We start from the raw sequence: 21,868 nt of genomic DNA, 5'->3' as shown, positions 1-21,868 counted from the left end.
TGCTTTCCCAAGACACATTGTTAGTGCAGAGTAAAGGAAGCTCCACTTTCCATCTGGTCTGCGGCAGACCTGGAATACTTGATACTGACATTGGGTGATAGGAAAAATGTTGGAGGATATTCAAGATGGCAGGCAATCATCCCCAGAGAGATGAGCACTAGCTCACATAAAATAAATATTTAAAGTACCATCTGCAAAAATAATAGTGCTTCTAAAAATCAAATAAAAATAACACAGAACATTTAATCTAGTATTAATTTATTATCAGTTATGTCCTAAAACAAAAGCAAAATACAGTGAAACCTGAAATAAAGACAGAAAATGCTGGAAACACTCAGAAGGTCAGATAATATCTGCGAAGAGAAACAGAATTAAAGGAGAGTTTAACTCTGTTTCCCTCTCCACAGATGCTGCTTGACCTGCTGAGTGTTTCCAGCATTTTCTGTTTTCATTTCTAAAATGACATGTTTGATCTACCCGCATTCTGTTCTTAATGAGAATATTTTATTTCCCCCCATTTCTTGTAAAAGTAATCAAAATTGGCATTTACTGAAAATAAATGACTGCAATTACCAGCTTAATTAAAAAATATTTACCCCTAATTTTATCTTCTTTTGTCTCCTGACAACCTCTATCCATTTGTGAGATGAGGAGACATCCCTCCTCAGTATCGCATTTAAAACAAATTTTTGTTTTAATGCACTAATTGTTATTATTAGTTAGAGCTGGGCTCTGAACCTATGATGACAGCAGTAAGAAGCAGATAGCTTAAATCAGGAAGTCACAGAATGAGCCCAATCTGTGCTGATCAGGACTCTAATCTGCCCCCCCCCCCACCCCCCGCCGCAAAACAAGAAATTCTTCTAAATAGTTCATTTATCATCATATGGCCACCTAGAATTTTTCAGAAGCTAAATGAATTTTCCTTGTCTTCCAGTTCCCGAGATGAACTGGTTTGCACCAGAGATGGATTCCTTCAAAATCACACCTTTAGCGTTGTCAAACTCAAACTGCATGGCTTCCGTGAAGGAAGAGGCATTGAATATACCATAATAAGCAGAGGCTCTGTCAGCGTGCAAGCAGTGCTGGGGAAAAGCGGATATCTGTTCTGCCAAATCCACGGCACATTGAAGAGCTGGAAAAAAAGCAATAATGAAATAAGTAGGGAACATTGGAAGAGTTCATAATCAGACCGCAGTGCCATCTAGCTGTCGATCAAATGAACTGTCGAAGTACAGACACATTTTATTATAATGTTAAATGTGTGATAAAATACGCATTGTGGAGAACTTAAATCCAATACATTAGTTTTCCCATGGACGTTTACCATCAGCTTGGCAGGGCACTGGGGAAATCATTCCATTCTGGAAAGTGGCAATGGTACAAATAGTCGTTGGCAATGCCTTCATCAATCCCATCCACTTCTACAACAGGGAAAGATTTCACTTACCCGCTGGTCAGCTCATTTTGAGACAGCAGCACCACATCTGCATGCTGAGGCTGGCTTTCCTAGCACCTGTCAAGATGGCTTTATTTTAAGGCAATCTCTTATTCCACCACACATTGGATCAGAAAATGTCTGTGCGAATCCTAGAAGGTCAAGGGTGCCCTCTGAAGCACTGATGACACTTGCATGCTGTCCCGGGTCACAAGCTCAGCACTGCTAAAATGAGGTCCATCCAATGATCAGAATCAACACAGAGCAGACTACTGGAATTCTGAAGACACCTTTCAAGTGCCTTGGGATATCCTACAACATCGTTCAGCTAAAGTCTCACAACCTGGTCATGCAAGATCTCTCCTTACTCATGGAGGCCCGAGGCTGCAGAGAAAGGCAGCCAAGGGATGCGGGGGGGGCGAGGGGCGTCAGGCAAGGGAGCACCGGCTGTACCATGAAGAGAAAGTAAAGGATAATCCATTGCTGGCTGCAAGAAACATTCAGGCCAATGTGATATGGAAAACGCCTCTCCCGACTTCCAATTCTGTCCACTCATTAATAATTCTGTCAATGCCATCTTCTCACCAGAAGCATGTATTTGTGCACAGAAACTAATCTGTAACCATCAGCTCACATGCTTCCCAATCAAAAGCACTTCCAATGCTCATCAAAAAAACTATGGGGGTGCATTTCCTCAAAGCTTTTCCCAGTCCACCGCCGTGACCTAGGTGGGAGTGCATCACAAACCCCATTTACACACTTAAACAAGGTTTCAGCCGCACTTCTACCAAAGTCACAATGGCAGAACGGGAGATGCTACAATGAAATTCACGCCCAATGGGTAGGATCCTTCTGATTTGGTATTGCTAAGCCAGAATTTTTGCTCATTAACAGGAGCCAATCTCGGTGTACTGAAAATTACATCGGTTTCGGAACCGTTATATGGATGACCAATGAAAAATAGGGCAGAACTGCATGAGCGCTACATTTTCAGATGCTGTGCTTCTGAACTCGGTTTATTTATGTGGTGGATTATTTGGCTTGCAAGTCAGGGATTTCCAACAATTTCTTTTTAAGTTATGTGTTTTTGCTCTCGATCAGGTTTGAACGCTTTGGTATTTTCAACCACAAGGAATTCTGCATCAGTCTCCTCAACAGCCAATCCATCAACAGAAGCTCACTGCATCGTGATGCAGCATCCAGGAAAAACGCTGAAGCGGGTTTGGAGGGGCTCTGTTCTGCTTCAGGATGTCGTGCATTTTTAGATATGGTCCCGGGACAGCAATGCTCAAATGACCTGCATGTGTCATTCTTCTTGATTTGTTTGGTTATCTGGCTGATCCTGGCACCACAATCCCCTGTAGGCTAAATCATAAGAACCCCATTTTTCTGAGCATGCTTGAGAAGATATGGTCTCTATCAAATAAAACTAAAAAAATATTGAAAAATAAAAAAATCCCCCCACAGGCCAGTCTCTAAAATAATGCAATACAGCCTGGGGATAGTGAGCAAAGTTTGGAAGCTGATGCATAATTGTGTCTATGTGAACTGCATATGTGCTCGTGTTAGGACACTAACTTGCAAGCACACAGCTATATACAGGGATCAGCTTCACAAGAACAGGATGTTGGGAGATCAAAGAACCCACAAAAAATCTTGGGTTGCAATACTGGTTGGACCTTAAGGGCACTTCCTCTCATGAGAGTGTCATTGTGTGATCTCACATCATAATAATGATGGTTGGCCCACACGTATGGATGACTACCTCATCTGAAATTGCTTAGCTCCTCTACTGTGTCTGCTGGTGACTAATGAGTTTGACATGGGGAGCGTGTCTCGCATTGCTCGCAGCCACACTGTGTGGTTTTATAGTTTTCTCATCTTCAGCTCAACTAGTACAGCTGTTGTGTATCCAAGTGCAAGGACGATGTGGTACTATAGGCTATTCAGTACCATGTCCACCCACTTGGCAGTGCTGACTTTTCCCTGCGTCCATTTGCGTGCGCATTTTGGCAGCCTCTTCGGACCCAAGCCATTCACTTCTATTTCCACATGTTTCTCACGCTTTTTCTTTTCTCTCCATCCCGCACTGACCAGTCTCTCTTCTTATGTGGCTGGGCGTCAATTTTTTTTTGTCTTATAACACTCCTATGAAGATCCTTAGGAAGTTTTACTATGTTAAAGGTGCTATATAAATACAAGTTGTTATTGTTATATGCTTTGAAGTTGCTTTTCAAGGTGTCTTTGTACTAATTTCACCTTCACAGTGCAGTAGCTCACCAAATAACTGAGACGCCATCTTTTCAATAGGACTGTGCCCTTGTGAAAGTTCCAATTTCACGTGATGATTATACTATTTCTGGACCCTGAAACATAACATAACATGACATACTCTGAAACTTAGTTGGTAACCAGTGTAATTGTCGGGTAACCAAGAATTGTTGGACATTATCTGGACATTGCGTTTTAATATTTTCTCACTGCAGAAAAAACTGGAAGTCTGTTTGTGGGAAGGGCCCAGGTACTTTTCCATGTTGGACTTGAAATGATGGGCAGGGGTGGTCTGGGAAGACAATGGTCAGGATAAGGCAGCTCACCACAGGTAATGGGCAAATGGAGGGTCCACTGTTAAGCAATGTGAACTCGTCAGAGTTAGATCAGATGAACTGATCAGTCAGCAAGCCATTACCTGGATGAGATAACCCTGAGAGACGGGAATACCAGAACAATAGAAAGCCATTAAATCCCAGACCGGCTGGAATCGAAACCCCACACCAGCCATCAGTGGAATACCCAGAAGCCACACAAACAGGAAGCTTCGAAACAAGAACAAACTTTATTCGGCCTGAAAAGGCAAACCGTGTGGGGATATAAAAGGGGCCGGGTGGTCACAGCTCTCTCGCTCTTGCTCTCGCTGCTTCACCTCTACAAGAACCGAGCACTTTGCGTGGGACAGAGAGAAGAAACCAGAAGAGACATGTTTTCACCAGGAGAAGCAGCGAGTAAGCCAACGAATCGGTGAGCATCGTCCCTGCCCACGCAATTTTAAGATCACAACCTCGGTGTGAGGGGGTATTGTGTGTTCTCCCAACCAAATATTAGTAAGGGTTTTAAGGGGGAGGTTTCAGACGTTGGGTACTTCGCGATAGGGGCCTGTCTAGACAGGCCAGACTATGTTGTACTGTGTTTGTTTGTATTACACTGCCAGGGTGTATTCTTACTGGGTGCAGGTGTGTTTTAACTTGAATAAAGCACTGCCGGTTGAGACATGTGTCCGTGACTCATTCATCTGTTCAGTACAGTAATCACTTCCAGGTCTAGAACTATTGTAATGTGGGGCTACGTCGAAAACACCTAAGGGAAACCACTTACACAGAATCTCACTTTCTCTACAGTATTTGACAGGACAGAGAACCAGCATTATTACTGGGGTCTCTAATTATTGAGGTCTCATTTTGATCCTTCCCCTTATTGTGGCAAAAGGTGTGTGCTTTCCACACAGGTGAGGCAACATCAATCGCCAAGACCAATCTGAAATAGGTGACAATGGAGAGCAACTAGCTTAACAGTTAATGCTGGGTGAACATAAACATCTATGAACGCAGGACGAGTAATTTTTTTCGGGATCAACTTTTATTGTCCCTGATCTCAATTTCACTGATTGGGCGGACAGAATATTTCACACTTGATCTTGGATTTCAGATGATCTGTCAACTTAACATGGTGTTCAAGAACTCTGCCTCTTCCATTGAGATTTGGCAGGCAACCCAGTCCTCAAGAGGGATGGTGAATCACAGCAGACATCACAGGAGTCCAATATACCGGCAAGAGGTAACTTAGATGCAGACCATGCGGTGTCCAGATATATTAAATGGTGCTTTGTTGAGTGCCTTCATTCAGGATAGACATTCAATGGTTAGATTTAGGACACTGTGGAGGACAAATCAGCATGACAAAACAGTGAACAAAGGCAAAGAAGAGCACAGCACAGCCATGGAAGTCTGCTTGCTTTCTCGTCAGTTCTCATCAGGAAAATCACGCATCTAGAAGTTGATGACTGAATTTCGTAGGCGAGGCGAAAGTGGAAACAATGGATAATGTATAGTAGCACTATAGCCACAAGGATTTCCCTCTCCTATCTATTTATGACAAAAGGTTCAAAAAATACTTGAGTAATTTTGTTCATGAAAATTCCTTGAGAAAGAAAGAATTACATTCAATGGGCCATTTCAATCTGGTGTAGACAGCGCTGGAGCACCAAGTCATGAATCTATAATAAGATTTTAACTCCAAGTCCAAAATTAAAAAAATATTTTCTTGAAAGTGAAGTTTGAACTTCTTTGGAGGTCTGGGCGCTCGGTGACTGTAAATTGATTTCACTCCTATCGCCTTCAAAAAAACGTTGCCAATCTCTTCATTTAAAACCAACACACTCCCATCACACGATCACAGGTAGATTTATGACACCCAAAACAAAGGAATCTCTGCAGGTGGCAGAATAAGTTGATAAAGCATTTACAAAAGCGTACGAGATCCATGGCTTTATAAATAGGGGCGTAGAATACAAAAACATGGAAATTATGCTGAACTTTTAGAAATCACTGCTTAAAGTCTCAGCCTCAGTATTGTGTCCAATTCAAGGCACCATACTTTAAGAAGGATGCCAAATCCTTAGAGAGGGTGCAGAGGAGATTTTCTAGAATGATACCACGGAAGAGGGACTTCAGTTATGTGGAAAGACTAGAGAAGCTGGGATTGTTCTCCATAGAGAAGGTTAATGGGAGATTTAATAGAGGAGTTCAAAATTTCAAGTGGTTTTGATAGAGTAAATAAGGAGAAATTGTTTCTACTGGCAGGAGGGTCGGTAACCAGAGGACACAGATTTAAGGAAATTGGCAAAAGAACCTAGGGGAAGATGAGGAGACATTTTTCTTACGCAGTGAGTTGTTATGGCCTGGAATGCACTGCCTCAAAGCCTGGTGGATGAAGATTTAATGGTAACTTTCAAAATGGAATTGGATAAATACTTGGAAGTGTAAAAATTTTTATGGCTATGGGGAAAGAGAGGGGGAGTGGGACTAATTGGACAGCTCTTTCAGAGAGCCGGCACAGGCACGATGTGTTGAGTGGACTCCTTTTGTGCTTTAAGATTCTATGGGGGTGAAATTACATTGCGCCCCGTTTGGGGACGGTAACATCCGGGAGGCGGGATATTTTACGCCAGGCGCAGATGTCCCGCCCTACTTAAAAAATTCGGATTACCGGGGCACTGTGCATGGTGATGATGTCGTCATCGCCGGCACAGCGGAGCAGGGCACGATGGATTACCGCCGCCGCTAAACTCCCACGGAATTTAGCGGGAGGCGTTAGCAGCGCCGTGCCCCGCCGGAAAGTTGTTTGCGCCCTGTTAGCGCCCTCCGGGGGCGCCAATGGGAGGCACAAACAACCCGAATTTCTAGGCCTATGATTCTATGAATCTTCAAATCACTGGATGAGTAAGATAATGGCAACCTAGGCCTCATATGAATTCCTAGTTATAGGACAGCATTGGCAAAGGCTTGGGCAGATCATCTTCACTGAGCAGCAGTGAATGATACAAAAGGAGTGAAGAATGTTAACTAAAAATATGACGCTTTGGTGTTTGTTTAGTTTGAATTCTGAGAGACTGGCATCCATAATGTTGCCATCAGTGAGCCAGGTCACAGAGTTCACACTACCAAACCTAAATCATGGAAAGAGTTTGTTTTTTAATGGCAAACACTTCAGAAAAAAATAAATGGTTATTGGGATTACTATGATTTGCTGCACTTGCAAGATAAGCCTCAAATAATTACAGTTACTCCTGGGTCTTGTGATATCTTGGCCTGGGAGCACTGAGCACACATTTGTTTACACAAATAAGCCAACATTCCATTTGATCCACACTTGGTGACACTGCAATACTTTCCAGACACTTTAATCAGCAATGCAAACATATGACGGTGTAGTTAGAAATGATACACCGGCTTTGAAATTATGCTGTGCAAACAGGCGTACAAAAATACTTCACACATCCGCCAGAAACTCCTCTGCCTGTTATTTTAATACCGGTGTTAACCAATTATTTTAAGCCGGTTATTGCCTCCATTAAAACACCGCACAGATGAAATTCCTACAAAATCTATTAAGCAGTCATAATATTCGCAGAGTGTAATTTCAAGGCCACTTATTTTAGTGCAGCGACTAAAGGTCTTTTATTGTTGTGAACTATTGTGAAGCATAAACATTCCTTCCTTCCCAGCTGAGTCAAATACTTGCAGTGTGCTGAAGTGAAAGTCATAGCAAAGTGCCTGCTTATTCCCACCAAGACAGCCTCACTGGTGCAGCAAGAGGTCAGTGTGTCAAACATTACGTGACTTTGACCACAAACTACAGTGGGAAAGGGAACGAATGGCACGTTAACAGCACTAGGGAAAGAGAAGCAAGATTTCCATGGGCATGCTTAGCAACAACCTTGCATTCCCAATATCTGGTAAATCAGAAATCACAATTGGAGACGGGACTCTGAAGTCCTCTCTATAACTGTTAATTCTTAAAGAACTTTTCACCATTGTGACGATTACATGTGAGTAACACTTATTTTGCACATAGATAGGAATGTCTTTGGCAGATATAGGAGTTGCTGAAATACAATTTACATAAACAATACCATTACCACTAAGTGTATTTGATGTATTGCACCATTGGAAAAAAATTAAACCCAAATGCTTTAGGCTTGTGGTATGTATGTGATACTCCAGACTCATTACCTCAATCGCTCCTACCAGTACTCCACCCTGGGGTCTTGTGAAACTGATCACAAATGTTAATAGTCAGTCTCTACCTCTCTGCCTGTTTAAGCCTCAGTATCACAGCTCGGCCGCACTTTAAGAGTGAGTGTTGAGTGCTGGTGCCTTGGCTCTGCTGAGTATGAAAAATAGCACCTGGTGTTAAAAGTCAACAGATTCTGTTGACCAGCACTTTAAATGTCTCTGACTTATATAGTGCTGCAAGCAGAGTACATGTTAGCCATGTAACAGCATCTTCTATAGAAGGGTAGTTTGTGTTGTTACTGTTCCAGCTGGTAGGACTCCCTCCAGAGTTGGGGAAAAACACAAAGAGGGAAATTTTTACTTTCCCGATGCTCTGGGAGCAGGGGTCCCGGTAGACCATGGGAAACCCGAAGTCTGGGTTTCTCCGCACGCTGTGGAGTTAAACTCCACAACGTGTGTCTTCTGTCAGTGATGGGTTCCTTTCCCGGAAGTCAGGCTTGGCTTACAGTCGGGTGGGGAGCACTCCACAGGAGGAGGCCGCAAGGACCAGGTAGGCCCAATCCCCGACCCCAGGGGGAGGTCCAATCTGGGGAGGGGGGGGGGGGGGGGGGAGGGGAGAGAGAACCTGGGGGGCTGGGAGGAAGCACTCCTGCTCCTCCTGGCCCACAAGGAGTGCTCCCCGAGGCTGTACTCGCCTCGCTGCAGCTGCTGGGTTTCCTGAGGCCTGGGAAACGCGACCAGCCATGATAAAATTCGCAGGCTTCTAGCCTTATTAACATATTTAAATTGTCATCCCGCCTCATGTCCCAACTCAGTAAAACCCGGAAGTCGGCTGGTTGGAGCCGGCTTCTCGAAACGGTTTGATTTTTTTGCCCATTTACCCCCACCGCCCCCCAGCACCCATTCCCACCCGCTCATCTATGTTACAATTCCCACTACAACATCAGTACTTCACACATGCTCTGGATTAAAATCTAGGCTCATACAGCAGTGCCTGGTCTCCAGTCATCTCGGACCCCCTTGCCACTGGACCAAGACCTTGCTCGGCTAAACCCGTGTGGTAGCCGGTGTGCAGCGGCCACCCCACGTTAAAAGAACTCACGCACAGGCATCTTCCACTCCGTTAACATGAAGTTCAGGACTTGTAACGTCAGAACCCTCATGGAGATCTCCAACAGCGACAGGCCGGAACGCCGCACCGCCATTGTTGCCCGGGAATTTAAGACACTTTGATATCAACATCGCCGCCCTAAGCGAGACCCGACGGGCAGGGGAAGGCCAGCTCAAGGAACAAGGTGGAGGTTAGACCTTCTTCTGGAAAGGGAAACCAGAGGAAGAACACCGCCTTCACAGAGTCGGCTTCGCCATCAAAAACAAGCTGGTCGACCGCCTCAAAGACTCCCCTTGCAGGGTTAACGAACGCCTCATGACTCTTCGACTCACCCTATCCCAGAATCAATGCGTCACAGTCATCAGTGCATATGCCCCAACACTCAATGCAACAGATGAGACCAAAGAGGGTTTTACTCCAACCTCGAAAAATTCCTGTCCCGCGTCCCCGCGGACGACAAACTGATCCTGCTTGGTGACTTCAATGCCAGGGTTGGTAAGGACACAGCCTTCTGGGGAGGTGTGATTGGCAAAAAGGGGTTGGGAAAGCCAACTCCAGTGGTACCCGACTCCTGACAAAATGTCTAGAACATGAACTTTTCATCACCAACACCTTGTTCCGCCAGAGGGACAAATACAAGGCATCGTGGCAACACCCTCGCTCCAACCACTGGCACCTGCTCGACTATGTCATTGTCCGAGCCAGGAATCGCAAGGATGTGTGCATCACCCGCACCATGACAGGAGCTAACGACTGCTGGATGGACCACCGCCTAATCTGATCTATCATCGAAATCAACACAGCCCTAAAGCGGAGGGGTCAGCAGAAGCAATGCCGCAAAAAAGTCAATGCCGGGGCACTTAAAGATCCAGCTAAAAGAGCTCTATACAGTCAATGCCTCACAGCTAACCTGGCGTGCCTTGATGACCGAGATGCTGACTGCCCATAGCGCTTGGTCTGCCCTCCAGGCCTCCATAACCAGTGCCTGCGAAGAGACACTTGGTCACTCAACCAGGAAACACCAGGACTGGTTTGATGAGAATGATCAGGAGATCCAAGAGCTATTAGATCGCAAGCGCAGGGCATTTCTGAGCCTTAAGCAACAACCCAACTCGGGAGCAGCAAAGCAGCATTACAGACATCTCAAGGGTGAGGTCCAACAAAAAACCCAGGACCTAAAGAACAGGTGGTGGATGGAGAAAGCACAGGAGATCCAGCAGCTGGCCTACAGCCATGATGTGCGAGGATTCTTCATCGCAGTCAAGGCCACTTACAGTCCAAACTCCCAAGGTACCACCCCACAGCTGGCCAAGAACGGGGAAACACTCATCAAGGTCACCGAGGCAATCAGGGCCCGCTGAAGGAGCACTTCGAAGATCTCCTCAATCGAGACTCTGCCTTTGACTAGTGTGTTCTCGATTCTATCCCACAGCATGCTACCTGCCACCACCTCAGCAAAACCCCATCACTGAACGAGGTAGAAAAAGCTTAAGAATAACAAGGCTACGGGAGCGGATGGAATCCCTGCTGAGGCACTGAAGTATGGCGGAGAGGCGCTGTTGGCGCGAATACATGACCTCATCTCTCTCATCTGGAGGGAGAAGAGCATGCCGGGAGATCTCAGAGATGCAGTGATCATGACCATCTTTAAAAACGGGGACAAATCTGACTGCGGCAATTACAAAGGAATCTCTCTGCTATCAGCCACTGGGAAAGTCGTCGCTAGAGTTCTCCTCAACCGTCTTCTACCTGTGGCCGAGGAGCTCCTCCCGGAGTCACAGTGCGGATTTTGTCCGCTACGGGGCACAACATGCTTTTTGCAGCGTGACAGCTGAAGGAAAAATGTAGGGAACAGCACCAGCCCTTATACATGGCCTTCTTCGATCTTACAAAGGCCTTTGACACTGTCAACCGCGAGGGTCTATGGAATGTCCGCCTCCGTTTCGGATGCCCCCAAAAGTTCGTCAACATCCTTCGCCTGCTCCATGACGATATACAGGCTGTGATCCTTACCAACGGATCCATTACAGACCCAATCCACGTCCGGACCGGGATCAAACAGGGCTGCATCATCGCCCCAACCCTCTTCTCAATTTTCTTCGCTGCCATGCTCCACCTCGCAGTCAACAAGCTCCCCGCTGGGGTGGAACAAAACTACATAGTCGTAGGATAAGGGGTAGGCCATTTAGGACTGAGATGAGGAGGAACTTCTTCACTCAGAGAGTTGTTAACCTATGGAATTCCCTAGCGCAGACAGTTGTTGATGCAGTTCATTGGATATATTCAACAGGGAGTTAGATATGGCCCTTGTGGCTAAAGGGATCAAGGGGTATGGAGAGAAAGCAGGAACGGGGTACTGAAGGAATGATCAGCCATGATCTTATTGAATGGTGGTGCAGGCTCGAAGGGCCGGATGGCCTACTCCTGCACCTATTTTCTATGTTTTTATGTTACAGAACCAGTGGGAACCTGTTCAACCTTCGCCATCTCCAGGCCAGGTCTAAGACCACCCCAACCTCTGTCATCGAGCCACATCCGCCTGTGTCTGCGCACATACAGAGGCTGAGCTCCAGGACATAAGTCGACGTATTTACTGAGGCGTACGAAAGCATGGGCCTTACGCTAAACATCCATAAAACAAAGGTCCTCCACCAGCCTGTCCTCACCACACAGCACTGCCCCCCAGTCATCAAGATCCACGGCGCGGCCCTGGACAACGTGGATGATTTCCCATACCTCGGGAGCCTCTTATCAACAAGAGCAGACATTGACAACGAGATTCAACACCGCCTCCAATGCGCTAGTGCAGCCTTCGGCTGCCTGAGGAAAAGAGTGTTTGAAGACCAGGCCCTCAAATCTATCACCAAGCTCATGGTCTACAGGGCTGTCATAATACCTGCCCTCCTGTATGGCTCAGAGACATGGACCATGTACAGTAGACACCTCAAGTCGCTGGAGAAAAACCACCAACGATGTCTCTGCAAGATCTTACAAATCCCCTGGGCAGACAGACGCACCAATGTTAGCATCCTCGACCAGGCTAACATCCCCAGCATTGATGCACTGACCACACTTGATTAGCTCCGTTGGGCAGGCCACATTGTCTGCATGCCAGACACGAGACTCCCAAAGCAAGCGTTCTACTCGGAACTCCTTCATGGCAAATGAGCCAAAGGTGGGCAGAGGAAAAGTTACAAGGACACCCTCAAAGCTTCCCTGATAAAGTGCAACATCACCACTGACACCTGGGAGTCTCTGGCCAAAGATCGCCCTAAGTGGAGGAAGTGCATCCAGGAGGGTGCTGAGCACCGAGTCTCATTGCCGAGAGCATGCAGGAACTAAGGATAGGTAGTGGAAAGAGTGTGCAGCAAACCTGTCCCACCCACCCCTTCCTTCAATGACTATCTGTCCCACCTGTGACAGGTACTGTGGTTGTCATATTGTTCAGCCACCTAAGGACTCATTTTAAGAGTGGAAGCAAGTCTTCCTCGATTCCGAGGGGCAGCCTATGATGATGATGAGGATTAAAATGACTAAAGTGCTGATGAGTGGAGAAATCAAATCCAATAGTAACAGGACATTTTTACCTTCACTGTAATTCATGCAATCAGAATCTGAAAAAATGTGCAGAATCTTTTGTGTGTGTTGAGTCCAAGGCAGATGAAAAATACAGTAGATAAATTTCGTATTTCACAGCAGTTCAAAAAACACTAATTTGGAAGGACAAATCTAAATGTACTTCCAGTTGTTTCAGTTTAATTATGAAAATTTCACCCACCTATCATTATATTTGACTAAAATCTTAGGGCTAGACTTTTCACTATGATCGCTATTGCCCAAAAATGCGTGATATTTCCGGCCTTAGTGCTTTTTTTATTTTTCAGGATCGCTGGAATATCGCCCATTTTAAAAAGCGTTAGTTTCGCCTTTTTGTTTGGGCGATAGTCTTAGCGATGTGAAATGGGCCTTAGCGATGTACTCAGTCGTGCAAGGCTAGCGTCCATAGCAACGGACGTTCTGCGCATGTGTGTTTTTTTTTAGCAAAGAAGTTTTCCCGCAATTCAGGAGTTCAGGGGTCATCTGCGCATGCTCAGAAGAGTGAAAGAGAAGGAGAGAGAAAGAAAGCAGTCTGATACCTTGGAAGATGTCTAGTGATACAAGTATGCAAGAAGGAGGGCGAAAGCCTCCTCGGAAGAGGTGAATGAGACCCTCGTAAATGAGGTGGAAAATAGGTGGGGACAATAAACCTGGGGTGGGTGGGGGAAACCTCCCCCCCCCCGGACCGATCAAAAGATATGGGGCAATATCGCCGCCGTTGTTCCTTCTGTGGCCCACGATAGGCGTGAGGCAGACCAGTGCCGCAAGAGGTGGTACAGCCTGGTTGCTTTGGCAAAAGTATTAAATTATTACATTTTAAATTGTAATGATCCACTGAATTAATTAGAATGTAAATCCTCCGGATTGTAATTAAGTTGGGTAATCTTGGGTAGCTTCCCTGCTAAGATTTGGACTGGGGTCGGAACCTCCACCCTTTAAGTTTAATTTTGCTCAGATGCCTTACATTTAATCAACAGGATTAATTATTATTATTTAAAGGAATGACTGGAAAGAGACCGCAAATATTCGGCATTTCTATCACGTTAGTATAGAAGGAGAATTTTTGTGTGCAAGTCTTTAACTTGGGCACTGTCTCTTTTTTGGTTACGTTGGTGGATGGGGCACAACTGAGCACTGTGGGGTCCGGTCACCTTTACTTAGACTGTGTGAGTCTCTCCGGCTGCTGTCAGTCACACAGTGACCCAGCCTGGACTGGGAGAGCTGCCCTGGCTCACTGTCTGCCCTGGGACATTAGCTCTGGCCACACGGAGGTATCTGAGCACAACCCATGGATATGGTGACCCCTCCCATTACAGTCCTGTCATTGCCGAGCTCACCAGCGGTCCTGAATCCCCCCGGGGGACCTCCATTGATTCAAATAAATCGCCTACCTCCCCATAGGCGCCGAATGACACAGCCTGTGGATGGGGCCTTTCCTGGAGATTATACGCAAGATGTTTGGTGAGAAACATTAGTTCCTAAACACGATCTTATTAAATATTTTCTCTGAACCATGCATCCATTGTGGATACAAACCATATTAGCATATAACGTTAAAGTTATGGATGAATAGAATGTGGGGTGACTAATTGTGGATTACAATTTCTGTTGTGTTTCTGTAATAGTACCTCGTCATTTAGCTTATCTTGTCAGGTTTGCAGAGGAAGATATGGAAGAATCATGTAGAACTGAGGCGGACCAGAGGAGGGCCTGCTGAGCTCCACCCACTCAAAGACTTGGAGGAACGTGCCGCAGCACTAGTGGGCACCCACAATCGTTCTGCCACCCATGGTGGTGCAGATCCTGTTGTTGCGCCACGTGAGTAATGTGTAAAGCAGTGGTAAAGCAGTGGTAATTTAAAGTAACTTAGTGGCATTTCATTATAATATATGAATGATGTAATGATGCAGCTTTTGTACTCTCAGGTTAATCATATGTCACGTCTCTCGTTCACATTTATTGCAGTAGTGTTACTCCTTGTACATATACCAGCGCAGTGCCAGCATTCTCATCTAATAACCTCAATTATGTTTTGCAGCTACCCAGACTCACGAGGCGCAAAGGGAGGCCCCTGCACCAACCCCTTTGCCGCTGCAGGTGGTTATCACCACGGGTGAGGAACAAAAATCTGAGGAGGAGGAAGATGACCCAGAGTTTTCATCTGTGGTACCTGCGGCCACGTCATTGTCAACAGATGAAGCAGCGGGGCCAAGCAGCTTGCAGCAGGCCACTCCAAGGCGTCCAGTGCCCACGCCGACCCCGCAGAGGTTGAGTTGGCGAGGTAGGCACACGCTGCGACGGGCAGATCCAAATGAGGTCATGGTCTCACTGTCAAGGGCGAGCGTCGACATAGGTCGAGAGCTCCTCCAGGCGCTCGGTGGGTTGACCAGCAACATTGCCACAATGTCTGCACGAATAATGGAGGGCATGGAGCAGATAGTTGCGGCAATGAGGCGAATGACTGACTCTGTCGATGCCTTGCAGCTTGCGACAGTTTCGGGAGATGGCACTGCATCCCAAGGTGCTGTACCACCAAGCACCACAACAGATGCGAGACAGGAGGAAGAACTTCTTCTCCAGCCACTGAGGTCATTCTGCCGACGTCACCCCCCACCACAGCAGCAGGCCTTGAGGTGCTCTGCCGCAAGACGTCTTGGTCCCATTACTCAGGGAGTTAGTGGGAAAAGGGGGTTACAGCAAGGGGGGGTGGGGTCAAGGTGCAGGAGGGAGGTAGGGAGGGGGGTGCTGTATATTGTTGTTAAAAAAAATTGTTGAATGTTCACTGTTGGGGATGGTGGGAGGGTGTTATTATATTGTTGTGTTACAAATGTTGTTGACTGTTGGGGGTTGGGGGGGGTGATTATATATGGTTAAAAAAAAATTTAAATGACGTCTTCAATTATTAAATCTTTTTATTTAAGTATACAATTGTCGTGAAGTGTCTTCTAATAACATAAGGTAAAACATCAATACAATGGTTGGAAACAATGGCCTTGCCAGGCTAGACAAGGATGAAACATAACGCAGCAGTAACTGTCACCCATGTAAGTTCACGCAAAGCGTTCATTTATGAGCTGCTAACGCAAGAGTTTTGTAGCTGCATAACCACCACGGGGCTTTTTCAGTGTTGCGGGGGGGGGCGTGGGGGCATGGGTTCTGTCATGTATCCTACATGGCTAGGGTTGGTACTATCACAAGGTGTGCCACAAGGAGACTTGTAGGTTACCTGTACAGGTGTGCCTGGCTTAGTATAAAAGGCAGGCCACCAGGTGTGATCCTCACTCTGGAGTTAACAAATAAAGGACTAAGGTCACTACAGTTCAAGTACAACACATTGCCTCATGGAGTCATTATCAGAGCATCTAAGGACACAACAATTGGCGTCGAGATTACGAACTTTCACGCGAAAATGACTACCCTTGCTTCTTGCAGCAGTTCGCTGATGGTGATGATTGGGACGCCCTTGTGGAGAGGCTCGACCATTTCTTCACAGCAAACGACCTGGTAGGAGACGACCTGGCCACACTGTCTGATAAGCACAGAGCTATCCTGCTAACCAGTTGTGGGCTCACTGTCTATGGCCTCGTCCGGGACTTGTGGCACCAGTGAAGACACCGACCAAGACATACAAGGAGCTCGTAACCCTGATCCATGAGCAACTCAAGCCCAAGGAGAGCATCCTCACAGCCAGACACCAGTTCTACACACACACCGATGCTCGAAGGCCAGGAAATCGCAAAATACGCTGCAGACCTCAGGAAGCTGGCGGCACCGTGCGAGTTCGGCAACCACCTCAATGAAGCGCTGTGGGACATTTTTGTCACGGGAATCGTCATGAGGGCCTTCTTCATAAGCTACTGTCGGCAGATACCACAGTCACACTGCAGAAGACCATCTCCGTGAGCCAGGCATTCATGACCTCGACCTGCGGCTCTAGGCAGATGATTCACCCTCAGGACTCAAATCCAGCAAGTACTGTGCACAGAGTGGCGCAGTTTAGAGGCTGGACTATAGAACATGAATCTTCTCAGGGGAGAGAGAACAGGCCCCAGAGTCCCTTAACTCAGGTCCGTCGAGGGGGGCTAATCGAGTAGCGCCATGCTAGCATTGTAGAGGGAATCACAGGGCTCACCAGTGCCGCTTTAAAGACTGTGTATGCAAGGGCTGCAGCACAAAGGGAGAATGTGTAAGAGAAATATGACTCACTGTGTCGATGAAGAGTCTGCAGATGGACATGAATCCAGCGCGGATTATGAAGCGATAGGCAGAGAGGCAGCTCAGTCCCACGATGAGGTATATAGCATGTTTATCTGCACCACCGAGTGTTCCCCGTTGAGGATGGAAATCGAGATAGATGGCGTTCCAGTCTTCATGGAAGTGGACACGGGGGCGAGCCAGTCAGTAATGAATCAAGAAGCCTTTGAGAGGCTATGGGACAATCAAGCTGAATGACCTAAGTTGGTCCCGGTTCAGGCAAAGCTGCATACCTACACCGATGAACTTATCCCAGTTGTTGGTAGTGCGAATGTAAGGGTACTCCATGATGGCGTGGTGCACAAGTTGGGGAAGAATGACCATAATATGGTAGAATTCTTCATTAAGATGGAGAGTGAAACTTAATTCAGAGACTAGGGTCCTGAACTTAAAGAAAGGTAACTTCGATGGTATGAAACGTGAATTGGCTAGAATAGACTGGCGAATAATACTCAAAGGGTTGACGGTGGATAGGCAATGGCAGACATTTAAAGATCACATGGATGAACTTCAACAATTGTACATCCATCCCTGTCTGGCGTAAAAAATAAAATGGCAAAGGTGGCTCAACCGTGGCTAACAAGGGAAATTAGGGATAGTGTTAAATTCAAGGAAGAGGCATATAAATTGGCCAGAAAAAGCAGCAAACCTGAGGACTGGGAGAAATTTAGAATTCAGCAGAGGAGGACAAAGGGTTTAATTAGGAGGGGGGAAATAGAGTATGAGAGGAAGCTTGCAGGGAACATAAAACTGACTGCAAAACCTTATACAGATATGTGAAGAGAAAATGATTAGTGAAGACAAACGTAGATCCCTTGCAGTCAGAATCAGGTGAATTTATAATGGGAACAAAGAAATGGCAGACCAATTGAACAAATACTTTGGTTCTGTCTTCACTAAGGAAGACACAAATAACCTTCCGGAAATACTAGGGGACCAAGGGTCTAGCGAGGAAGAACTGAAGAAAATCCTTATTAGTCAGGAAATTGTGTTAGGGAAATTGATGGGATTGAAGTCAGATAGATCCCCAGGGCCTGATAGTCTGCATCCCAGAGTACTTAAGGAAGTGGCTCTAGAAATAGTGGATGCATTGGTGGTCATTTTCCAACATTCTATGGAGTCTGGATCAGTTCCTATAGATTCGAGGGTAGCTAATGTAACCCCACTTTTTAAAAAAGGAGGGAGAGAGAAAACAGGGAAATATAGACTGGTGAACCTGACATCGGTAGTGGGGAAAATGTTGGAATCAATTATTAAAGATGAAATAGCAGCGCATTTGGAAAGCAGTGACACAATCGGTCCAAGTCAGCATGGATTTATGAAAGGGAAATCATGCTTGACAAATCTTCTAGAATTTTTTGAGGATGTAACTAGTAGAGTGGACAAGGGAGAACCAGTGGATGTGGTGTATTTGGAGTTTCAAAAGGCTTTTGACAAGGTCCCACACAAGAGATTAGTGTGCAAAATTAAAGCACATGGTATTGGGGATAATGTATTGACGTGGATAGAGAACTGGTTGGCAGACAGGAAGCAAAGAGTAGGAATAAACGGGTCCTTTTCAGAATGGTAGGCAGTGACTAATGAGGTACACAAGGTTCAGTGCTGGGATCCCAGCTATCAACAATATACATTAATGATTTAGACAAAGGAATTGAATATAATATCTACAAGTTTGCAGATGACACTAAGCTGGGTGGCAGTGTGAGCTGTGAGGAGGATGCTAAGAGGCTGCAGGGTGACTTGGACAGGTTAGGTGAGTGGGCAAATGCATGGCAGATGCAGTGTAATGTAGATAAATGTGAGGTTATCCACTTTGGTGGCAAAAACAGGAAGGCAGAATATTATCTGAATGGTGACAGATTAGGAAAAGGAGGTGCAACGAGATCTGGGTGTCATGGTACATCAGTCATTGAAAGTTGGCATGCAGGTACAGCAGGTGGTGAAGAAGGAAAATGGCATGTTGGCCTTCATAGCGAGAGGATTTGAGTACAGGAGCAGGGACGTCTTACTACAGTTGTACAGGACCTTGGTGAGGCCACACCTTGAATATTGTGTACAGTTTTGGTCTCCTAATCTGAGGAAGGACATTCTTGCTATTGAGGGAGTGCAGCGAAGGTTCACCAGACTGATTCTCGGGATGGCAAGACTGACATATGAGGAAAGACTGGATCGACTAGGCTTATATTCACTGGAGTTTAGAAGATTGAGAGGGGTCTCATAGAAACATACAAAATTCTGACGGGATTGGACAGGTTAGAGGCAGGAAGAATGTTCCCGATGTTGGGAAAAGTCCAAAACCAGGGGTCACAGTCTAAGGATAAGGCGTAAGCCATTTAGGACCGAGATGAGGAGAAACTTCTTCACTCAGAGAATTGTGAACCTGTGGAATTCTCTACCACAGAAAGTTGTTGAGGCCAGTTCATTAGATATATCTGAAAGGGAGTTAGATGTGGCCCTTACGGCTAAAGGGATCAAGGGATCAAGGGGTATGGAGAGAAAGCAGGAATGGGGTACTGAAGTTGCATGATCAGCCATGCTCATATTGAATGGTGGTGCAGGCTCGAAGGGCCGAATGGCCTACTCCTGCACTTATTTTCTATGTTTCTATGTTTACCTCTGTGGATTGTTGCAGATGATGGACCAACGCTGCAAGGTGGATGGAGAAGATCCATTAGAAGTGGGAAGACTTCAACCCTTCAGCGATCGACGTCCTCCGCATTCGGAGGCACAAGAAGCCCTCACTTGAGGATGGACCCGGCACCAGAGTGCAGACCAGCACAGGACCCGAGGCACAGACCGCTCAGCACAACTGCGTGGAGATGACCCGAACGTACCTTTCAAGCTCCAGTGGCAGGAGTCCGGAGGAAGAAAATCGGATCCAAAAGCGACTTCCTAGCTTCGGTGGCAGAACCCGGGGAGAAGGGGATCACCGCAGTCGACATCGCGGATGCAGGAAAGATGGCGGCCAAACCACGAGGTGAGGCGCTGAAGAAAAAGATGGCCGCGGCCAGACCACGAGGTGCAGCGCTGATGGAGCAACACATGGCACCAAACAGAGAAGAGGATTGGGGTAAAGCAAGCAAGGCTCTCTTAAAGGAGGCCTGCAACCCGCTACAATTAAAGGGACAGTTCCACACACTCAAGCAATGAAATAGCAACTGTAAGTTAGAGACAAAATGTGTAACTGACGATCAGCGATGTGCACATGCAATAAGCAAGGAAAAGTCGCACGATCATGTAAAATGTGTAATTGATGATCAGAATTGTGTACATGCAACCAGCGATCGGAGCTACAGAGTATCCACAATAAGTAACGAAAAATTGTGCGATGTAGGGTTTCAACTGCACGCAGCCAATGCAGCGGGCAGACACCCATCGGGAGCACGCAGATCCAGCGAGTTACCAAATGCTGTAGCCTGCGTCCCGGTGACCAGTGTTATGCACCATGGAATGTGGCCACACGCAGCCAATACACACGAGCTGCAGAGCAAGTGACCTCAGCAGGGCAACGGCACCAGTATTGCTACCCTGCCCCTGATCGGCTCCACCTCTCAGGCACCCGATGGCACTAACCGCCACAAGCCTGAAAGAGCAAACTGTGCTAAGGCACAGCCTCCGGACCCCATCGCCAGCAAGGCCATACCTAGAAATGAAGGGTCACTGCTACAGGCCCCTCAAAAGGGACCGGGACCAGCCAGGATCCCAATCAAAACAACGACCAGGCTAGCGAGTCAGCAGTTCCCTGTGCACTGCTAGACAACAGCTCCTCAGGGAGCAGCAGCGACCCGGGGCGCAGAGAAAGGACAGGGAGGTCACAGGCATCTGTGAACCTGCATGACTCTAGGAACCATGGCAACAGCCCCAAGGGCAGGCAACTTGAGCCAACCGGGTTCCCACTGCCAGCACTGGGCACCGCGCCACCACCAGACTGCAGGGACACCATCCAGCAGTTCTGGAACTAGTTTGTCCTTACGCACCGGTCACTGCATCGATAATGTATCTCACCAGTCTAATGTACTTGTCTCATAACGGAACCACAGACGTAATGCAAACTTGTTTTTCTGAACTTGAATGTATATGATTGCAATGAGCCTCCGGCATAATCAATATGTGCGGGGGTGGGGGGAGGGCAGGGAGAATGGAGTGGTCAGGGACACACACAAACAGAAACCACCAGCACTCTACTGCACCAACCACTCACTCAAGATTGAAACGACCTGCCAAGGGTCAATCAGATAGAGCCCAGATAGAGCTAAGCCCAGAGCACAGTCAATGCAGAGGTGATTTGCACTAAAGGTTTAGGGGAGAGTGATGTCATGTATCCTACAAGGCTACTGTTGGTACTATCACAAGGTGTGCCACCAGAGGGCACAGCAGTGGGAGACTTGTAGGTTACCTGTACAGGTGTGCCTGGCCTTGTATAAAAGGCAGGCCACCAGGTGTGATCCTCACTCTGGAATTAACAAATAAAGGACTAAGGTCACTATAGTTCAAGTACAACACATTGCCTCGTGGAGTCATTATTAGAGCATCCAAGGACAGAACAGGTTCATCGCCAGGCTGATTGTCCTCCCCAAGGTCTTCATCCACCTCCCCTCTATCCTGAGGTGGACCGGCAGTCCCATCTGGCAATTGTTGTCCACTCCTGATAGCTAGGTTATGCAACATGCAGCACAC

The 21,868-nt window shown here is 46.7% G+C and overlaps 1 protein-coding gene across 6 annotated transcripts in view; it reads right to left on the bottom strand.

Annotated features, from left to right (window-relative positions):
• Positions 1-241: 241 nt before the first annotated feature.
• The window catches only part of LOC139271888 (enoyl-CoA hydratase EchA19), an 83,153-nt gene continuing 61,526 nt past the window's right edge, over positions 242-21,868 (bottom strand). For all 6 annotated transcript variants that reach the window (XM_070888547.1, XM_070888548.1, XM_070888549.1 and 3 more), the window contains one exon: positions 242-1,135. In XM_070888547.1, coding sequence (XP_070744648.1) covers positions 912-1,135 — 224 coding nt within the window. In that variant the 3' untranslated portion in view covers positions 242-911. The remainder of the gene's footprint in view (positions 1,136-21,868) is intronic.

Source organism: Pristiophorus japonicus, chromosome 1 (assembly GCF_044704955.1).
Source record: "Pristiophorus japonicus isolate sPriJap1 chromosome 1, sPriJap1.hap1, whole genome shotgun sequence".
NCBI classification, from domain to species: domain Eukaryota; kingdom Metazoa; phylum Chordata; class Chondrichthyes; family Pristiophoridae; genus Pristiophorus; species Pristiophorus japonicus.
This window is presented reverse-complemented; position numbering and strand designations above follow the sequence as displayed.